At 55.3% G+C, this 19,726-nt stretch overlaps 1 protein-coding gene across 4 annotated transcripts; it reads right to left on the bottom strand.

The window, feature by feature from the left end:
* Window positions 1-1,008: 1,008 nt before the first annotated feature.
* NEK8 (NIMA related kinase 8) lies at window positions 1,009-19,198 on the bottom strand. Of its 4 annotated transcripts, none has more exons than XM_043530999.1 (15): window positions 18,748-19,198; window positions 14,193-14,398; window positions 12,850-13,082; window positions 11,049-11,180; window positions 10,632-10,840; window positions 9,871-9,950; window positions 9,085-9,266; window positions 8,687-8,837; window positions 7,768-7,844; window positions 6,411-6,528; window positions 5,913-6,063; window positions 5,437-5,600; window positions 5,048-5,206; window positions 4,639-4,797; window positions 1,009-2,204 (listed from the first exon to the last, which is right to left on the bottom strand). In XM_043530999.1, the coding sequence occupies exons 1-15, from the start codon at window positions 19,149-19,151 to the stop codon at window positions 2,176-2,178; spliced, it is 2,454 nt and encodes an 817-aa protein (XP_043386934.1). In that variant the 5' UTR covers window positions 19,152-19,198; the 3' UTR covers window positions 1,009-2,175. The 4 variants fall into 4 exon arrangements, with proteins under 4 accessions (XP_043386934.1, XP_037736421.2, XP_037736420.1 ...); XM_037880493.2 differs by lacking the exon at window positions 18,748-19,198 and adding an exon at window positions 15,852-15,985 and having other exon boundaries at window positions 14,193-14,343; XM_037880492.2 differs by lacking the exon at window positions 18,748-19,198 and adding an exon at window positions 15,852-15,966.
* Window positions 19,199-19,726: the final 528 nt, after the last annotated feature.

Genomic DNA, 19,726 nt, shown 5'->3' with positions numbered 1-19,726 from the left:
CCTGGAATCAGAGTGGACTTGGGGGCTAACAGAAGTGCTGAGCACCCACAGCTCCAGGTCAGGTCAGTGGGAGCTGCAGGCACTCGGCTCCTCTGGCAGCCCTCTCCCTGGGCTCTACAGAACAGAGCCGGGGCAGTAGAGACATTGGCAGGAGGATGCTATTCCTATAGGAGCTGGGGCTGCCCTACAACAAGAGGTCTTTCCTGAAACCATTCGCCCAGGAAGGCTGCAGTGGTTCTCTTAGCCCAACAAGCTGCAATCCCCTTGGTTAAGGGTTGCCCTGACTCACAATCCTGGATCTGACTGGGGTCAGAAAACACCTCCACCTAAACAAAGGCTCCTGGGAGCCTCACCGTGACCTACAGAAGGGAGAGGAAGCGCAGCCCATCCAAAGCAAAGGGGCATGAGACAGGCTCACCCGGCACAGCCAGGTACGCAGCACTGCCTTCATCACTCAGCACTGGCTTGGAACCGATCGAGATGGCCATTCCCCCAGCAAGCCCCGGATTCTACCTCCTGAGCCACACCATTTTAAGGGCAAGAGAGATCCAATGAGCATGTGCAGTGATCTGATCTACAGCTCCTTAGCGTGAATAGAGCTTCCAACGCCAGCAGAGGCGGACGGCACAAGGCAAATGCCAAGAAAACAGACACCTTTGAACAACAAACAGCCCTTTCTGGTGGTAACAGAGTGCTGATTCTTCCCACCTGTGCAGAAGACAGCCACCAGGGAAAGGAGGTCTCGCTCTCCTGGCGGAACACAGGCAAGAGAGGAATGTCCCCAGTCAGGTCACCATGCAACTTCCAGTGCTACAGGGGACCCTGCTCCTCAGCCTCTCCAGAGCCCCAGCACCCAGCGGGGACAGGAGCCGCGATACAAGAAATGATCTTTCATCTCCAGACATAGCAGCCAGATGCCACTGGAGCCTGTCAGCCACTGCCAAGTTTCGCCTCAAATCAAACAAAGATCCACAATAAAATAACTAAGCCAGTGAACCTACCAGCAAGTGAAAGCATGGCCTTTATACACAATAATTGACTGGCAAGTGTATCATAGTAGATGTGAAAAGGAGAGCTGCTAAGATAGATCAGAGACAAGCTCTTCAGCAAATGGCCCAGAGTCTGGTGTCAGTAGAAAAGGGAACGATCCTTCTGGTTACATAGAAAGATAACTCCAGTCTCTGGTAGGAAGAGCCCTGGGGAGGTCCTCCTCCTTCCTCATGGTCAGATTGGGGCTAGCCCTCCAGTTACTCACAGCTGCTTGCTGCGATACTGGTGATTTTCAGTAGCAGAGGTCTACGCTGTTGGACAGTGAACTGGTCACTAGCAGGCTTTAGGAGACCTGAGAACAAACTTTAGCCAGGGCATATAGAACTAAGGGTTGAAGGACCCAAGTCAAGCTGTGATTGGAGAGTTAAAGGCAGGCACTTGGGAAGAACAGTCCAGGGCCAAGCCGCCTACACACAAGATCACTGTTCTCGCTGGTTCTGGCAGCTTGTGAAGGGCCAAGTGGGTCATGGCCCCAGAACTTTGGTAGCTTGAAAATGCAATGAACTTGGTCAACAACTGGGCCAAACATTCTTCAGGAATAAATAGACTTTAAGTAAAAGAGTTTTGCACTTAGTCACCCATCATAGTGCCTGGGGCTGTAACAACAGACGTTCCGGTGCAAACAGTGACAGCTCCCTCCAACACAAAACTGCCAGCCCACGCTTTGTAACCAGATTCAGTTTTCATGGATCTGTGAAAATGAACTGAGGCCCTTCTTGCTGGTGGCAAAATCGCTTGAGTGGGGCCCGCTGAATACAAGTCAGGTCATGATCACCCTTCATCCTGGATGGAGAGATGTGGCCTGTCCCAGCAGATGCTGCTCCATGGTGCAGCGGCCAGGGGAGGCTTCAGGTTCCAGCATGCAGTGGCACCTGATGATCTGAGGGGTTTGACATCTCTATATTAACGATAAGGGCATCAGTTCTGTGCATTCCATTCTCTATAGATTAGGTGTTCTCAGGCTCCTGGCAAGCACCAATGCAGCCCATAGTGTTGCCCCTGCACTACAGAGCCCCGTCCTCCAGGCCTGAGCAACACTGAGGCAGGCAGGAGAGGATATAGATCAGAAGGAAGCTGGCTATGTCCATATGGAGGTGGTGCAGTTCGCTCCTCTCAGCCCATTCCTCACTGCGGGCCCGACTCTTCCCCTGCAGCTGAAACACAAAGGGCAGAAACCAGGGATAAACACAGGCAAAGTATCCAATAGAGCACTCCACCAGGAGGCTAAAATCAGCAGCATCCTGTGGCTACCAAGCCAATAATCAGGCTGACAGGCTTTGTGGTTCAGTAGCCCAACTTTCTTGCTGCCCCGGGAAGCCATTGTGAGGCCCTCATTAGTACACAGAGCAGAGGGCGTGGGACTGGCATCAGAACAGCCATGTGCACTGGTGCTAAAGGATTAACAGAGAGGCCCTTTGTCTTCATGTTGATTCTAAAGGGTCTTCTGGGGGGTAAAGAAACAGTGACTCCTTGAGGTCTGTGCCCCCCTTGCTCCCCCCACTGAGTTAGCCCCGAAGGCAAAGAGAGACTCTCTCCAAAGGAGTTCTGTGCTGCTGGACAGGCTCCCACTTCTCATTGTTCATTCATTAGTGGCCCCTTCCTGACTGGGGTTGCTGCGGCACGGAGGTTTGCACTGCTGAGGTCTGACTAGAGTTAGCAGCAGGTTGCAGTACAGAGCTCACAGCAAAGCGGGTCGCAGATACTGGTCCAGGCCCAGGCAGTTGCAGCCAGGGAGCAGATGTCAAATGCTGGAAAGAAATTGCACTGAATGGTGACCAAGAGAGAATGACAAGTTGGGGCACTAAGGAACCGCTGTGTCCTTAGCACAAAGGTGCTTTTTAGTGATGGGCCTTTCGTACGGCCCTGTGTCAGGGGACTAGGGCTATACCACAAGCAGAAGGTTCAGACAGGTTCTCTCTTCTGGGAAAAGCTTTCCAACCCAACAGTTGGGTGAAAGCCCAAAGTTCGAACCAACCCATTCTGCTGGCTTTCCATGATATCTGCACTCTGGTACCCATGGAGCAGGGCAGGGCGCTGTTTGCATGTGACATTTTGGTGGCTCAATTCACAATCCTGAATGTTATGCATTTGGGTTCAACACTAAATCAGTGAAAGACTGTGAAGCGCTCAGATGTAACTGGGGGGTGGGGCAGGGCAGATAAGGACCTAGGCTGGATCGATACAGATACAGGAATGTTTTCTGTAGCTTAATCAAGGTGCCCAGTGGAGCGTGAGGGAACTAAAAGCCATGTCCCTGGGAAGGAGCTCCTCCCTGCTGGGGACAATTAGCCAGCTAGCAGGGGACAGGGAAAGGGAAAAGCCATAGTCCACACTGCAGAGGTACGAGCAGACCCTCCAATGTGCTGACCTAGGCTCTCTTCGTGTATCCTGGCACAGGAAGGGCAGGTCCGACTGTGGGTGTATTTGAACCATGTAATGATGCTGCCTTCAGACTGAGGGAAGAGAAGCCACAGGCTGTTGCTATTTTTATCAAACCACAGAGAAGATCCAGGAGCCAAAATGATGCCTCAAATCTCAGTTTCTATTTAGGCAATTTCAATTGCTCTGAAAGTCGCTGGTTTGGGAAATGCTTTGGCTCCATAAACATGGCCACCAGCACGGCAGCTCCCTGCAGGCTTCCCCTGACCAGCCGTAGCAGGAGGGCATTAGGAATCCAAAGGACGACTCCTTCCCCCGCTGCTCTTTGCTTTGCTGGCTTGGCTCAGTATCACTACAGTAGCTAAGGGGTGTAGCACACAACGAGAGATGGATTCTGTGCTTTGCCTGGGGCTGCTCTGATTTCAGTGGAATACGAAGACACCATAGATTCCAGAAACCAGCCAGCTGGTAACGAATGGGGGGCCTTTGGCCCGGTAGGCACTGGGAAGAGCTGCAGAGTGCTCCAACCAGGGGGGGAGTGGGCTTTGCACCGCTCAGGAGCTGACCCATGGAGCAGAGTTAAGTGACTCCAGAGGGTGCTGCATGCAGCACTCCCGGCTCAGGGATAGGTCTCCCCGAAGCACAGACACAGTAAACGCTTGGTACAGGACGTCCGGATTGACAGGGCTGAGCAGGGACCCATTGCAGTGGAGGCTGTCCCTGTGCTCTGCAGGGCCAGGGTTCACTGTGGAGGAGTAAGTCCAGATTGAAAATGTGTTGGATTCCCTGGTTATTAGCATTTGGCCTAAGGAAGATCAATGGAACACCCCAGCTAGAAAGGGACCTGGGTAGCAACAGACACGGCAGCACCCCGCTTCCCCCAAAGGAAATCCCAGAGTGACAAAATCTGGAGGGGCTTAGTCTAGAGGCAAGTCAAAGCAATGCCAAGGCAGGCAGGAGCACCCCAAAGGTCTGTGGCCCAGCAGGCATGGAATGAGCAATAGAGCATTAGTGGCCCCCAAATCACACAGTGTAATTAGCAAGGAGAGCTGCAGAGAGCAGAGGGCAGCAGGGGCTGACAGCTGGCTAAACACACTCTGCCCCCTCAGTGCTGCCGGGCACGACCCCTCTAGGGCGCCAGGCAGGGCTTCAGTTTAGGTCCCCTGAGCTTGCAGCAAGAACAGCTGTGGCGAAGAACCCTCTACTCACGTTTTACTGCCAGCAGTGTGTTCCCATGGCAGCAGGCGACAGAGGTCACCAGGTAGGGGTGGGTCTCCTCCAGCTGCACAGGCCTGGGAGTCCTGGTCTCCTCATCCTTCCTTCCCAGGCGCCCGCGGGCTCCTTTCCCCCACGTGTACACCTCTCCCTCTGGAAAGGAGACACTTGGCTGCAGATGGTTTCTCCCAGACTGACATGAGCTTTGCTGACCCTCCAGAGCAGAGTGCCCTGCCGAGCGGAACAAGCCTACCCCCCTTGCTCCTCTCAGAACGGCCATAGGAAGCAGGGTGGGGCTGCAGGCTGCAGCCTGGAGCGCTCACCAGCAGCACTGACTCCTTGGCTAACAGCTCAAGAAAGCCAGGAACTGCTGCAAGACAGGACACCAGGGCTTCAATCTCACCTGCTCCAATGGCCACAGTGAAGGCATCGCCACAAGCCACCATGGTGACCTTTATCCCTTGGAGTCCCACCACCAGGTAGGGCACACGGCTGGTACGGCAGGTGCTGCTGCCAAGCTGCCCGTGCTGGTTGCTGCCAAAGGTGTAACACTGGCCAGAAGCTGTCAATGGGAAGACGGAACTGAGAAGTCAGCCAATACTCGCCTGGTCAGAAAGCAGCGAGATGTCCCGGTAAGAGGCTGGTATTCCACCAGTGCAGAGCACACTGCCCCCACAGCCCAAACATTCCCAGGCCGACTCGCTGTCTGGAACCCAAACCACGGGGGGAGGGGGGGAAGGTCCTCCCCACATTACCCCTCCCAGCACAGGTTTCCAAGGGCCACCTCCTCACCTGTGACTGCAGCCGAATGGGCTGTTCCGATATCTGCACACACCACTGGCTCTTGATTTAAGGGCCCTGACTGGACACACGTGAATGTGGGAGCCTCTTCCACCCGATCCCCCAGGGACGGCTCCTCCTCCTCCGCAATCTTATCCAGGCCCAGCTTGTTAAACCTGCATGAGGAGAGCAGTCCCGGGGCTGAGCAAACATCATGTATTATAGATGGAACTTCTTCAGGATGCCTTGGGCCAAAGCCTTCCCGGGCTAGCTGCACGGAAGCCAAGGGATGCTGAGAAATGTATGGTTACTGTGATATAGGGCACATTCTTGCTCTACATCAGAGCTGTCGGCAGCTCCAAAGAGATACCCATTACTGAGCTTCTCGTGCTGCTGGAGACAGGACACTAGATTAGATGGGCCCTGGACTGATCTGCTATGGTGACACCTCTGGTCCAGAAGGCAGGAAAACATCCCTCTTTTCTTACCTGTTGCTCCCACAAGCAAGAATCTGGTTCTTCACCGTCAGGACCATGGAGGAGTCAATACCACAAAGGACTTTCTGAGCCTCGTGTTCAGGAGGAACAGCTACCTGCTGGGGAGAATTAGCGGAGTCCAGAGTTCCCAGCCCCAGCCGACCTGGGCAAAAGAAATCGTTTAGAGAGACTTTTCGTATCAAAATACAAACCAAAGGCATTTCCCTGAGTAACAATATCTAGAGCGGTAACTGCAGGGCCTGGATGTGGGCCACTGCGTGCAAGGGGGCAGGCGCCTTAGCTGCGGACACACCCAGCAGGGAGCATTGTGTGCAGGGCGCAGGTGCCCTGGCTGTGGGGAACTGCCAGCTGCTCCAGCCACAGTCGGTCTCACACAACAGTTACCTTCCAGGAAGTACACAAAGGGACATCAGTAGGGACTGGGGAAGTAAAAGGGGAGGAAAAATGCCCCCTGATCATGCTAAGCAGTGGCAGCTAAAATCCCCTTACCATTGTCTCCTCTGCCCCAGGCAAACACTTCCCGTTCATTGGAAATGGCCAGCACATGAGACGCACCACATGCCACCTGCACAATCTCGTAGCCCAGCAATGCCTCCACGATCTTAGGCTGGTAGAGAAAAGAACAGCTTTAGTCAGCTCCGCCCTTTCCCCCCCATCAGCTCACTGACTGACTCCTTACTACAGCAGATCTGCCTACCCAGCGGGCACTGCAGAACGGCAAGGCAAGGTAGCAGAGCTCCATAGATTTTCTAGTTCCTATTCCAGGTTTTACACTATATGAACAATATTTACATTTCCATAGTACCTTTTGTCCCAAGGGATCTTAAAGGTGCTTTACAAACTATGTATATACAGCACAAAGGAAAATGCAGCCACCTCTGGGGTAAACAACAGCTGCCAGACAACCAACTAGCACAACAGTTTGGGGAGGAGAAACATTATGCCAAAGGCAGCAGGGCAAATCTCTACCCTTGTGACAAAAGCCCATGCAAAGCAGGTAAAACTTGGTTATAATGTCTCACCTGAAAGATCCACTCCCAGGGCACTGCATGGAAACTACTAGCTAACTCTCCCGTGAGGCAGATTCCCCATTTATCTCCTCACTTTGTTTTTTCCATGCTGTGATAAGAGTCAGATCTGACACATCCCTCCCATGGGCCTCAACCTCCTCAGGGAAAAGCACCATTTGCTTAAATATGGTTGCAGCCACCAATCTACGCTCCTCCACAGCGGCAAATGGGAGGTGTGCACAGCTCTCAAGCAGAAGCCAGAGGGTAACACCCACCGAAGCCCTGCAAGGGAGCACAGAGACAAACCGGCCCAAACCCTCATCCCTGGCTGGATTTCACATGTTATCGCCACCAGCCAGCCAGGGTGGGCTGGGAAACAGCCCGGAGAGGGGAGGGGGAGAGGAGAGCTCCGTTCCAGCTCCAGCACTTTGTCCCAATCAGAGACGCGTGGCTCTCCTTTGAACACTGGCTCTTTTGAAAAACAAGTTTCCCAGTGAACCGCAGCAGCTGTAGGGCTGAGACCGAAACAGCCAGGTGTGTGATTGCAGGCAGCGGCAGAGTCTGGGTCCCAGCCAACAGCAACCACAAGGCAGCTCTCGACTTCCCTCAGCATGTTGTAACCCCACATTCAAAGACATCTTTGTGCAAGTGGGGAGAGAGAAGCAGGATGAACAGAGCTGGGGGGAGGGAAGGGAAAGGATCCGGTTCCAGAGCCCGTCAGCGTCATTTGGATGCACACAGCAGGAGTGCTGCAAGTCCGCTGGGGGCCAGGGAGAAGCTGTGCCACATGACACAGTCAGTATTTATCGGTGTCCCCAATTTCTCACACTACAAACCTGTGTTACATCAGTGAAGTTTCCATGCCCCAAACAACCATTACTGCCACTGCCAAAAGTCATGATTATCCCCCTGTCTGGAAAAGCAAAATAAAGCCATATTACAGCCACCCACAATACACTGTGCATCCACACAGCCCTGGGGACAGATCACAGCATCCAAGCAGTACCAGCGTCCCTTGGGAGCCCTCACCAGCTGGCAGACACTGCCAATCCCACACCGATGCCTTGGGCTAGCTGCTAGGGGGATATGTACAGAGGGCTACTTTTAGATGGGGCTCAGGAGTCTTGAGAGAAGCAGCCATAAACGTGCTGGGACAAGTCACCCAACAAGAACTAACACAAACAGGGGATGATGGGCAAAGCACTGAGATAACATTATTCCAGCTGTGTACGCAGGAGCTTCTAATTCAACAGTCTGGAGAGGTGTTAAACACACAGAGTCCTTCATTTACCGGCCACCCAGCCCAGGGGCAGCAGGAAGCATGGTCAGAGATAGGACAAACATACACATTTGAAGTTTGCCAGTTGCAAATCTGTCACTTATTCCCCTGATCCCCAGCAGAACTGCAAACACACCCGGCTCCCCACGGGCCATCAGAAGAACCTCACTGTGCAAACAGTGCACATTCCAGGTTGATGTCACTCAGCCAGGAAGCTCAGACCAAAAGCAGCTTGGAGGATGCTTTAAAAGCATTTTCAGATCCTGGCTCCCCCAGGTGCTGCTGAGTCACAAAGACTCATTGAAATTGGTTTCTCATTCTGGGTGGGAAGGGTTCTCTGCCATACGGACTTTGGGACTAGAGTCCTGCTGGGCATGCCCCATCAGCAACACAGCAGCTGCACCATCCCAAGATGGGGTTGGCTGCTTTGGGAACCCCCAAAACGTGCAGGGAGACAGCACCGCTCATGGCCATACCTGTCAGACAGGTTGTGAAGAGGTCACCACAGGACACATGTTTGATAGTCACTCCGGACTGACCTTCCAGGAAGCGGGACACAAACTGAGGCTGGAGCTGCTCTGTGGCCCCTGGGAGAGAAGGGCCTCCAGCAGCACCCACTGGGGAAGCCTAGCAAGGAAAAGCCAAAAGGTTTTGAAATGTACTTTGCTTGCAGCTGGGCTTGGGGGAAAAGAACAAGTTGGAGCAATAAGCCCACCCCGACCTCCTGTAGCCTCAGTGGTCATCAGGAGCAGGCAGGGATTTGCCTGCTGACTGGGGGGATGTGGGGCCATGGCATGTCTGGAAGCAGGCTATACTCCTCCTTTGCTGACAGTGGCTTATTGCCCTTGGCTGCTGCCTGCTTGCCATTGCTCACCTCCCACATGATGACCCTCCCTGATTTAGTGACGCCGGCCTTCTGGGTTCTCCCTGCAGAAACCTGCACCACTTCTGTGTTGAGCATGGGCAGGCGGAGGGGGGTGGTGATCCCGCTGCCCCAGGTGTAGATGGAAGACAGGGGAGGTGGGATTCCAGTCCTGGCTGAACCAACTCGAACACCTAGGAGTCCAAACGAAATACCATCACCCCAGCTTGCCACCCCCCAGCCCTCCCTGGCAAGCTATAATGGGCAAGGAAGTGGCTCTAGCCATACTATCCAGATGCCCACCCGCAGTGGAGGACAACACCCAGTCAGACAGAGGGGCTAAATCAGCTGGCAAGAACAGGGCCTGGAACCTCTGTCTGAGGCTCAACCAGGGGCTCCAGGGAAGGCTGTTCACAGCAGCTCTCCAGGGCGATGCCAGCAGGAGGAGGGGGAAACTAGCGTTCTACTCTAGAATTTGCAGAGGGCAGATGGGCTGCTACAGCTCTAGCTATTCATCACCCAGGGACCCTCAATTCCCAGCCTGGGAGCGTTGCAGCACAGGGGAACTCAGGCGCCAGACGACAAGGGCAGGAAAGCCTCGGAAGGGGCTGATCTAGAAGCAGCACTGGCTAGCTCCTGAGTCCCATCAGCCTGGGGCTGGAGTACAGGTTCTCCGAGGAAGGGGATTTAGGGTGTGAAGTGCCTGAGTTTCATCTGGCAGAGGATGCCACTGCTGGTCAATACAAAGGATTCGCCTTTGAAATTAAGTTCTGCTGAATACACTGTGCCCGGCCTTACCCCTGGGTCTGGCACTGGTCACTCTTCCTCCCGCTCTGTTGTGGGTCACTGGTGGCACTGTAGCTAATGGCTTCTCAGGCCTGTCAAACCAAAATGCACAACTTCTGACTGTTCACTCAAACAGCCGGGCCAGCATCAGCACTGGGCTCAGAGAGGAGAGGGAAGCTTTCTCATTAGGGCAGAGTGAACTGCTGAGCATGGCCTGGTGCAGGCAGACTCAGGACAGGAGACACAGTTCAGTTTCCTGGGGACAGTTCTTTAAGATCGGCCAGCTGGCTCTCTGACAGCACCATGTCCTGTGTGAGGTCATGCTGGCCCCAGGGTAAGGGCGACACCGAGGGCAGGGGCAAGAACTCAGTCAGTGTGTGCACATTTGTATTTGCTGACCACAGCAGTATGGGTCTTCTCAACTCCAGGGATCCCAAAGCACCACACCCACCACAACAAAGAGTGAGCGAGCAAGTGCAACACCTGTCAGCAAGATCCTGAGACCGGAGGTGAACCTGTCCTCCCCGTGACAGCCCCTCAGCAATGCACCATCTCCTGAGCCCCCGGGCTGCCGAGCATGAGCCCGGGTCCTGTTAGCCTGTATGCACATACCACAAGCACAGCTGAGATCTCTAGCTGGTCAGCGTCCCTTCCCAGCTCCAACCAAGTAAAGAACTGACTATCTCAGAGACCTCCTGAGAGCTGGAGCCTCTCCATCCCCACCCCCTCCCATTGGTAGGCCCCAGAGAGATGATCGCAGCAGCACAACCTGCCTTCTCATTTTGACACTGCCCACATCAGTGTAAAGATTCAGAAGTGGCCTGATGCAGATGGCCTGGGCCATGATCTCGTTCAGCTGGGGCCGCTTGGAAGGGTCCAGGTTGAGCATGCTCAGGATGAGTTGGCGCAGGTCTGGGCTGTATCGGTCTGAGATGGGAGCAAACGTCCCACTCATGATCTTTAGCACCAAGGCGGGCAGGTTCTGGAGAGTATGGAAGGAACATAGACACACATGGTTAGCAGAACCCTGGCTGCTGCATGGGCAGAGAGACAGGAAACATCAGGAGCAATGCAAGGTGCTGCCCTCCCCAGAGCTGCAGGCTCTGTGGGAATGCAGCAGGCACAGCCCAAGGGACGTATTTCTGGAATTCACATCTCAGCTTTAAGAAAACCCCAGACCCCAGCCTTACTGCAGCTTCAAAGGCTCTCTTGAGACTGGCAAGCTCGTAGAGCACACAGCCCAGCGCCCAGATATCGCTCTTCTGGTTGTAGGGTTTCCCTTCGCACAGCTCTGGGGAGATGTAGCACGGAGTCCCCACAACCTGAGAGAAAGAGGCACAGATGCATGATGGCATTCTCAGTCCAGAACCATGGCAAGGAGAGGTAAAGATCAACACCGCTTACAAAAATGACTTGACTACAACACAACGAAGCCAGAGTTCTAGGCGAACTGGGAGGGGCGTTAGTTTCCCTGCTATTGATTACTGGCCGATGATCTTCCCAGGATAAAATTGCTAGAGGATTTACCATTTCTGACACTACTAGAGCATGGCTCCCTCTCCCATTCAGCACTTAGCTCCAATGTGGACTTCTAGCCAACTGCGGGGCTCAGATCGCTTAGTGATGCCAACCAGATCAGGTTAGATGGGGACAGATACCAAGGTATCAGGCAGCAAAAAGATGAAAAAGAAAAGACAGGACATCCACCCAACCAGCAAGATTCAGAAACTGAAAAAGTCAGCCCCCAAGCATATGTGTCATATCAGCCCGGTCTCAGAAGAGGCTCTCTGATGCTAACCTCTCACACAGCCGCAGTTTTACCATCTCTGGTTGGCTAGGAGACTCCATCCCAGCCTGGTGGACTGTGACCTAACCTTGGTTATCCAAGACTCTGTCACATCCCATCTGGACTACAGCAATGCAATGCACCTGGGCACAAAGGCAACAGGCCTTAGGAAACTCCAGCCACCGGATGCCATAGTGAGTCTCCTCAGAACCACGGGCCATCACAAGCCCGGCAGGCCTGTCCACCATCCTCTACGCTGGCTTCCTGTAGCCTAAGAGTCAAGTACAAGGACTCAGGCCTTAGCTTCAAGGTGCTCAGTGGCTTGGGCCCAACATATCTAGGAGCCTGAAGCTTCAGGATGAGGACTGTGGTTAACAACTCCACCCCCCTGGAACAGCAGGACTCTTTACCCCAAGGGCAAAGATGGTCTGTGCAGGAGGAAGAACTTCCACAAGGCCAGTAACAGACTGTGGAACAAACCTCCCCAGGAACTATGGATCATCCCAACACGCCCCATCCCCTCCCACTGCAAGCGCCAGGCACCTACCTCCAACCAGCCTTCTCCAGCACAAACACACAGCCGCAGGGATATTTTTAAATAAAAACAATCTTCAACAACAAAGCCCTACCAAAATGAACCAATCCACGCCACACACAATACTCTCCTGGGGACAAGGAGGACAGTTGTTTTCATGCACTATTGGAAGGCGTTCAGACACTATGGTAATGAGAGAGATAGGAACTGACATAACTACTTTCATGACTGCAGTAAGAGAGGGTGTCAAGGGAGATTAAGGGTATGTCTACACTGCACAAGAAGATCTGTTTTTACCTAGGGTTAAAGTAACAGTGAAGACGCACCCACCCAGCTTTTAACTCGGGTTAACAACTCGAGTTAAAGCCCATAGGGCAGCCTGGGGTTGAACTCCAGCTACCAGCCTGTGTTAAAAGCTGAGTTGCTATGTCTTCACTGCTACCCTGTTACTCTAACATCAGTGAGCTAACTGGAGTGAGACACCCACAGAGTGGAAAGATTAGCAGTAATACTGATTATTTATGGACTTGTCAAAATCTAAATCACAATAGTTGATGCAACCTAATCTCAGGCCCACTCTCCCCACATGGAGACACAGAAACAGAACAGCTGTGATGGGAAGAACTTCCCCTGGACTTCAGAAATTTGGGAACGCTCAGCAGATACGCACCGTGTAGGCTTTGCTCTTGCTGCTCAAGATTTTGGAGATGCCAAAGTCTCCAATCTTGACGATCATGCGGTGCTTGTCCAACAGAATGTTCTGAGTCTTTAAGTCCCGGTGCAGGATCTGTTTGGTGTGAACATGATGAAGGGCCAGTAGGATCTGCACAAAAAAGTGCAGGATGGTGTCTTCGTCCAACAGGGAGTTGCAACGTTTATGAATAAACTCTGCCAAGGTGCCACCTGGGATGGATGGCAAAGGGCAGAAGGGCCATCAGCAGAGGACGTTTATCAGGGCTGGCATAGTCTTAACCAAAAGTAATGGAACTGAGTCACAGTATCTTAACTGCACAATTGCTGCTGAACGAGCCAAGCATGTCCAAAGTCATACAATGTACCAACGGAACATGCCCACGCATTCTCTGAATGTTAAGAGAACAGCAGCAGCACAGCACATGGGATGCAGAACCAGCAGCAGAGGGGTTAATGTTAGCACCACACTGTCAATGGCAGCGCTGCCTTCAGGGCTCAGTGGGAAACAGAAATGCTAAAACCATACATATCAGAGCACTGTGAGGCAGCAAATGTCAATGGGAGAACAAGATAAGCCTGTTCTGCATCGAGAAATTCCCCTTGCTAAAGTACCCACCCGCTGTTTAAGGGGCCCAGAATTCAGGTTTTGTATGAAGCAGTTTTACAAACCCTAAGGTAAACGTTTTCTTGATTTAAAATGGCCAGGCAAATCTTGTGTTTGTTTGAATTGACACTTCTCCAGGCAGCTCTGCCGCTCCAGCACTGCAGCCCAAAAGGGAAGCTGACAACAAACAGAAGGGAAACTGACAGAACCCCCCAGTGAAGAGCAGAAGGGAACATACAGATCAGTGATGAAAAAGAGATTTTTAAAATCCTTTCCATTGGGATAAGCGCTGGCAATGCTAATCATGCAAATGTATTTTAAAACGTTTTCAAATAATAGAATTTTCAATGTGGCCAGGTCCCTTTGAACAACAAACTTAAGTTATCCTGTGGACCTCCAAACCATGTCCACAAGAGCCTCACATAGGATATGCTTCAAGATAAGGAAATAGGAGGTGACAAAGGACAGGAGTGAGCACCTCTTCAGAGGGAAACAGCCTTGCCAAACAAAGGTCAGGCCTGTCTCAAGTACCAGAGACATTACCGGAGTCTCCTCACCTTCACAGAGCACTATGGATGCCTTGAAAACCAACCCATGGGGTTGCTGATATTTAAGTCAGGCGCTCTCTAAAGAGGCTCACTCACCCAGATCCAGCTACACTGAGGAACCCAAGAAGCTCTGTCCCCAGCCTATGCCCCTCCTCGCCAGTGTCCCACCTGGTGCGTACTCCATAGCAATCATAAGAGCCTTGTCTTCCAGGAAGTTCTCATAATATTCAGTGATGTTGGGGTGATTCAGGAGCTTCAGCACCTGGCACTCGTTCTGTGCTGCGAGCCGCTCGTCCTTTGTCATCTGCTCCACAGGGATCTGCTTAATGATCACGAGCCTCTGGTCAGCCTTGCGCAGACACAGGTGCACTATTCTGTGATAGCACAAAGCACGGACAGTCTGCATTAGAGGGACCAGCCACGCAAGAGATGGGATGGGAGGGAGCTCAACAAGGAAAGGGGCGACCAAGCCTAGAGCAAAATGAGTGATGTGAAGTGGAAAACAGCACCAGATGTTTGCCAAATGCACCTGTCCAAAAACAAACAGACGCAAGCAACACAGGAGCCATTTCAGGGGGCCTGGTCCCCATTTCCACTCCTCCCCCAAACTACAAGAGGAAATAAGTGCCGTGTTTAGAGCACAGGACTCCAGGGCTCCTTCCCCAGCCTTGACACTGTCCTCCTGTGTGCGCCTAGGCACCTTGCCTCAGTCTCCTCAGCAGTAAAATGGGAATAATAGTGATTCCGCACCTCTCCAGAGGCAGTGACGCTGAGTTAGCTATGCAGAATGTTCTGAAGATGCTAACTGCGAGCCCTGCTCCAGTTACCCATCCCAGTTCCTTTGGACTAAGATGCTCAGCTCTAGAAGTCTGGCCCGAGAAGCTTTATCAGTGAGAAACACAGGCCCCCACCAAGCCTAGCACACCATAACCTGCTATCTGCCCCCAGCCTATCCCCCGAGCCCTGTTATCTGCCCCCCCGTGCTCTGCTATCTGCCCCCAGCCTATCCCCCAGGCTCTGCTATCTGCCCCCCCATGCTCCGCTATCTGCCCCCAGCCCGTCCCCCGTGCCCCGTTATCTGCCCCCAGCCTGTCCCCCTTGCTCCACTATCTGCCCCCAGCCCGTCCCCCGTTATCTGCCCCCAGCCTGTCCCCCGGGCCCTGCTATCTGCCCCCAGCCTGTCCCCCTTGTTCCGCTATCTGCCCCCCAGCTTGTCCCCCGGGGCCCCGCTATCTGCCCCCAGCCCGTCCCCCGCTATCTGCCCCCCGGGGCCCCGCTATCTGCCCCCCAGCCTGTTCCCCTTCTCCGCTATCTGCCCCCCAGCCTGCCCCCCGGGCCCCGCTATCTGCCCCCAGCCTGTCCCCCTTGCTCCACTATCTGCCCCCAGCCTATCCCCCGAGCCCTGTTATCTGCCCCCCCGTGCTCTGCTATCTGCCCCCAGCCTATCCCCCAGGCTCTGCTATCTGCCCCCAGCCCGTTCCCCGTGCCCCGTTATCTGCCCCCAGCCTGCCCCCCGGGCCCCGCTATCTGCCCCAGCCCGTCCCCCGGGCCCCGCTATCTGCCCCAGCCCGTCCCCCGGGCCCCGCTATCTGCCCCAGCCCGTCCCCCGCTATCTGCCCCCCAGCCTGTTCCCCTTCTCCGCTATCTGCCCCAAGGGCGCCCTCCTGTCTCCCGGTCCCTGATTGGCTGCGCCGGGAGGGGGGCGCTGCCGCTTCGCCATGTACCGCGGCTCAGCCCGGGGGTCCCGCCCCCACATGCCACGTGGCAGCGCAGCTGCCCCCGGGCTCGCGGGAGGGGGCAGCGCCAGGCCCCGGGGGGGGGTCTCACCCGAAAGCTCCTCTCCCCACCACCCGGATCCGCTCGTACTTCTCCATCGCCCCCCAGCCCCGGCCCGGCTCCCCCCGTCTCCATGGAGACACTTCCGGGCTCCACTACGGCGGCCGCGGAGGAACATCCCGGCGCGTTCCCCGCACTCGGGCCCCCTCGCCCAGGGTCGCTGCAGGGGGCGGGGGGCAGCAGCGGAGCCAGGGCTGCTCACAACAGCGGGGTGGGGAGCCCAGGCGCCCTGGGGGCACCACGAGGGTGCTAATGGCCCCAGGCTACTAGAGATACCCAGGGAGGGCGCCCCATGGCCCCCAGTACCCAGGGAGGGCGCCCCATGGCCCCCAGTACCCAGGGAGGGCGCCCCATGGCCCCCAGTGCCCAGGGGGGGTGCCCCATGGCCCCCAGCGCCACAGGAAAGCGCCCCATGGCTCCCAGCACCAAAGGAAGGCACCCCATGGCTCCCAGTGCCTGAGCCGGGGGGAGATGGGCTCAGGCAGCGATGCCCCTGGCAGAGGTGCTGCCAACCTCAACAGTTCAAAAGTCACAAGTCAGGCCCCAAAACTCATGAGATTGGCTTTAAAATCACAAAACAGCCAACACCCCACAGTGCTGGGCTCCTGCCCTTCGCCAGCTTGTTTCCGGGCACTCCAGTCCTGGCCAGTGGGCGCTGCCAGCTCTGGGGATTGGCTGGCGAGTCTTGCGGGTTTTGGGGTGTCGTTAGAGCCCCAGCCCCTGGAGTCGGGGGATTAGTCAGAATCTTGCCCATAGGGGTTGGGTGTTTTGTTCGAGTAAGTTTTGAGCTGTCCCGGTTGCAGAGGAGCCTGAGCACGTGCCCTGAGCCTGACCTAATGCCTCAGCAAACACAAGGGGAACCCAGAGAGCCCCACTCAATATTTTTTCATTCTCCTGAGTTATTGGGCCTGACTCCTGGTTTGGTGGGGGCTGAGGCTGGCAGCACCACCAAGGCCCCCTGGGGAGTATGAGCCCATTGAGGACTTCAGCGATTTAACATTCCTGCGGAGGCCAGGTGAGATCCGTGAGTGGTGCAATCCCTCAGCCCAGCAAAGCTGCCATCTGCCCCAGGCCAACCCTTTTCCAGGGGATGCCTGATTCATCTGAGACCTCAAACAACTCGGCCCCACCCTAACCCAATCCTGAGCTCTGTCTGACACTGACAAAACGCTGAATCAGGAAGCTGAGGTTACAGGGAACTGTCTACGTGCTGCCCTGGCACTCCTGAGCCCAGCCCACCCGCTGCACTGAGCTGCCAGTCGCCCGCAGCACTCGTTCTCCCCAGCTGCACTGCAATCGAGTTGGGATGGTGTGCGACCCCATCCAAGCTGCCATGCAGATGGAACCTGATGCCCCAGGGCATAGCCCAGTTACAGAGGCCCTGTCGTGCTGTATCCATGTCCCTCTGCTAGGTTAAGGTTGATTGAGACATGGCCTTAAACTGGAAGTACCTCTGGCAGCTCACAGCCTCTTCTCTCTAGGAACTGACTTTTGTAGCAAAGAGCAGGGAACCAGCCAGCTACGCTCCACATCGCAGGCCCGTGCACGTTCCCTCTGCTTGCTTGCAGCAGAGCTCATCGCCAGGTGCAGGGCTGCTGAGCCTGGGTACCATTGGGGGCAATGCCCTAACGTTTCCCAGCCCACCCTGGGGCTGGGCTCCCCCTCACCCTCTCTGCATCACTGAGGCCTGGTGCTGAGCTCCCACCTCAAGCTACCTGGGTCTCGAGTCCTGGCACTGAACTTCCCACTCACTGGGGCCCTAGAATTGCCCCCTCTCCCCCAGTGGGGTCACTTTACAGCACACTGGCTGCCACCCCAACCTAGGCCCAGAAAGGCCTTTGTGCTCCATCAGTGACACCCTGCCCACAACCCTGGACCTAGTGAGCGTTCAGGACACAGTAAGACAGCCAGAGCTCCTGCTCCCAGACTGCCAGTCAGCCCCTGTGGGAGAAGCCTGGGCTGGAGCCGTCCTGCCAGTGACTTGGCCAGTGCCCCTGGATCTGTAATTTCAAGTGAATTCCTGTCTGCTCTCCCTCCAGGGCAGGGCTGCTCAGCACAGGGTGACAGCTCCAATTCTTTGGCCATCACACCCACTCGCCTTTGCCCCACCTTCCTCACTAATTAAATGGCTCTTTATTGGGCTCAGCCAGCATCTGAATGCAGCCAGGGCTGTAAATTGCCAGGTCCCTTTAATCTCAGTTAATTGCCATGTGCCTTTGGGGTGATTAGCTGCTGTCAGGGAAGGAGTGGCTGATGGGTGGGTGAGGGGGTCTTTGTTCAACAGACAAAAGCAGGCCCTGTAAACGCCAGCCTGCCGCCTTGTCCCAACAGTCTGGGCTCTACCTGCGTCTCCTCTGAGACAGACAATCCTGCCCAGACAGGGCCAGGCCTAGCGGGCAGAAAATGCCAGCTACAGATGGCACTCAAGGGATGGGGCCAGGACAGGCAAACTCCTCCTCCCTGGCCTGGGCCTGGTGCTTGGCTTGGCCCAGTAGGTAGCTGAATCCAGAACCTGTAGGGCAGCTGCACGCCATGGCTGGGCTTGCAGGAGGGGTGCTGGCCTGTCCCAGAGCAGCGCAGGGGTGGACACAATGCTGATCTAATGGCTAGTGTGAGACATTGGGACCCTGGGCTCCTGGTACTAGCCCTGACCCCTCTACGAAGTTGCTGTGTGGCCTTGGGCCAGTCACTTTGCCTCCCAATGCCCGAGTGAGCCCAGCGGTAAGAGTGGGAAACCAGCGTGAGGCTAAGGGAGGCTGACCACATGCGTGGGCGTTTGCTGGAGGAAGGACACAGCAGCGGCTGTAGCAACGGACCCGTAGGAGCAGTAACTATTCCTGGCAGACGCCAGGGCTCTGGCCATGTTAGAGCGAGCTACCCCACTTACCTTCCTGAGCAGGGCAGGGCCTGCAGGCCCCCGGCTGGGAGGTTAGCCAGAGCGGGTGGTTTGTCAGGCCTGCTCCTGCCAATGGCACCAACAGGACAAGACTCAGGCCCCTCAGTCTGGGTGATTCGGCAGGTCCAGGAGGCAGCCCGCTGAGACAGGCAGCACAGGACAGCTCTGGCAGGCCGCTGGGGCACCACGGCCTGTGAACAGCCCTTTGTCTCCCAATTCCTGGTGTTAAAGCACTTCACCTCCAGCTCTGAGGGCCAGACTCTGTTACCTGGCTCTTCCTCTCCGTGCCACCGTGCATGGACGTGCCCAGCCGACTGCTGGCAGGGCCGGCCCAGCCAAAGGCGATTCCCTTCCCACTGAGGCAGAGAGTCACGGAGCAGACAGACTGTGCGCATTACACTCCCCTGGGCTGGCGGGGGGCAATCAGTCAGCTGGTGAGAGCTCTGCTGTGCAGACACCGTCCCGTCCCAGCAGGGAACCTACCAGAAGGGGATTAACGGGCAGTGAAGGAAAGGTGGGGTTTTGGTTAATTCATCAGGAACAGTTCATGCCTCACTCTCTAAGCCCCACGTGGGTGGCACGGCCTTGGTCCCGAGTGCTGCAGAGCCCAAGCCAGGACCCATGAGCAGCAGCAGGAGTGGGAGAAGGCAGGTCTCTTCCCCGCACAACACACTCCGGAGCCCCAGCCTTGAGGTATGGCATCTGGGAGTCAAAAAACCCCAGCAGGTATGTGTGTGTGCGGGGGGGTGTCTGCTCCTGAGAGGCCACAGAGAGATAATGGATTAGCCCAGCCTGCCCCGTCCACGACACAGAATGGTCCACCACACAGAATGGTTACTCCGGCTGGGAAGCCAGGACTGCCTAACCTTTCCCACCCTGATAATCTGCCGCTTGGATCCCAGGAAGAACAGGAGGACTTGTGGCACCTTAGAGACTAACAAATTTATTACAGCATAAGCTTTCATGAGCT

The sequence above is a fragment of the Chelonia mydas genome, chromosome 17 (genome assembly GCF_015237465.2).
Source record: "Chelonia mydas isolate rCheMyd1 chromosome 17, rCheMyd1.pri.v2, whole genome shotgun sequence".
NCBI lineage: Eukaryota > Metazoa > Chordata > Testudines > Cheloniidae > Chelonia > Chelonia mydas.
This window is presented reverse-complemented; position numbering and strand designations above follow the sequence as displayed.

Coding starts and splice junctions, on each gene's coding strand:
- NEK8 (XM_043530999.1), bottom strand. CDS start 19,151: ATGCGCACAGTCTGTCTGCTCCGTGACTCTCTGCCTCAGTGGGAAGGG. Junction 9,951..10,631: donor GGCAGTGTCAAAATGAGAAG/GCAGGTTGTGCT, acceptor TTGGTTTGACAG/GCCTGAGAAGCCATTAGCTA. Junction 9,267..9,870: donor GACCAGTGCCAGACCCAGGG/GTAAGGCCGGGC, acceptor TTGGACTCCTAG/GTGTTCGAGTTGGTTCAGCC.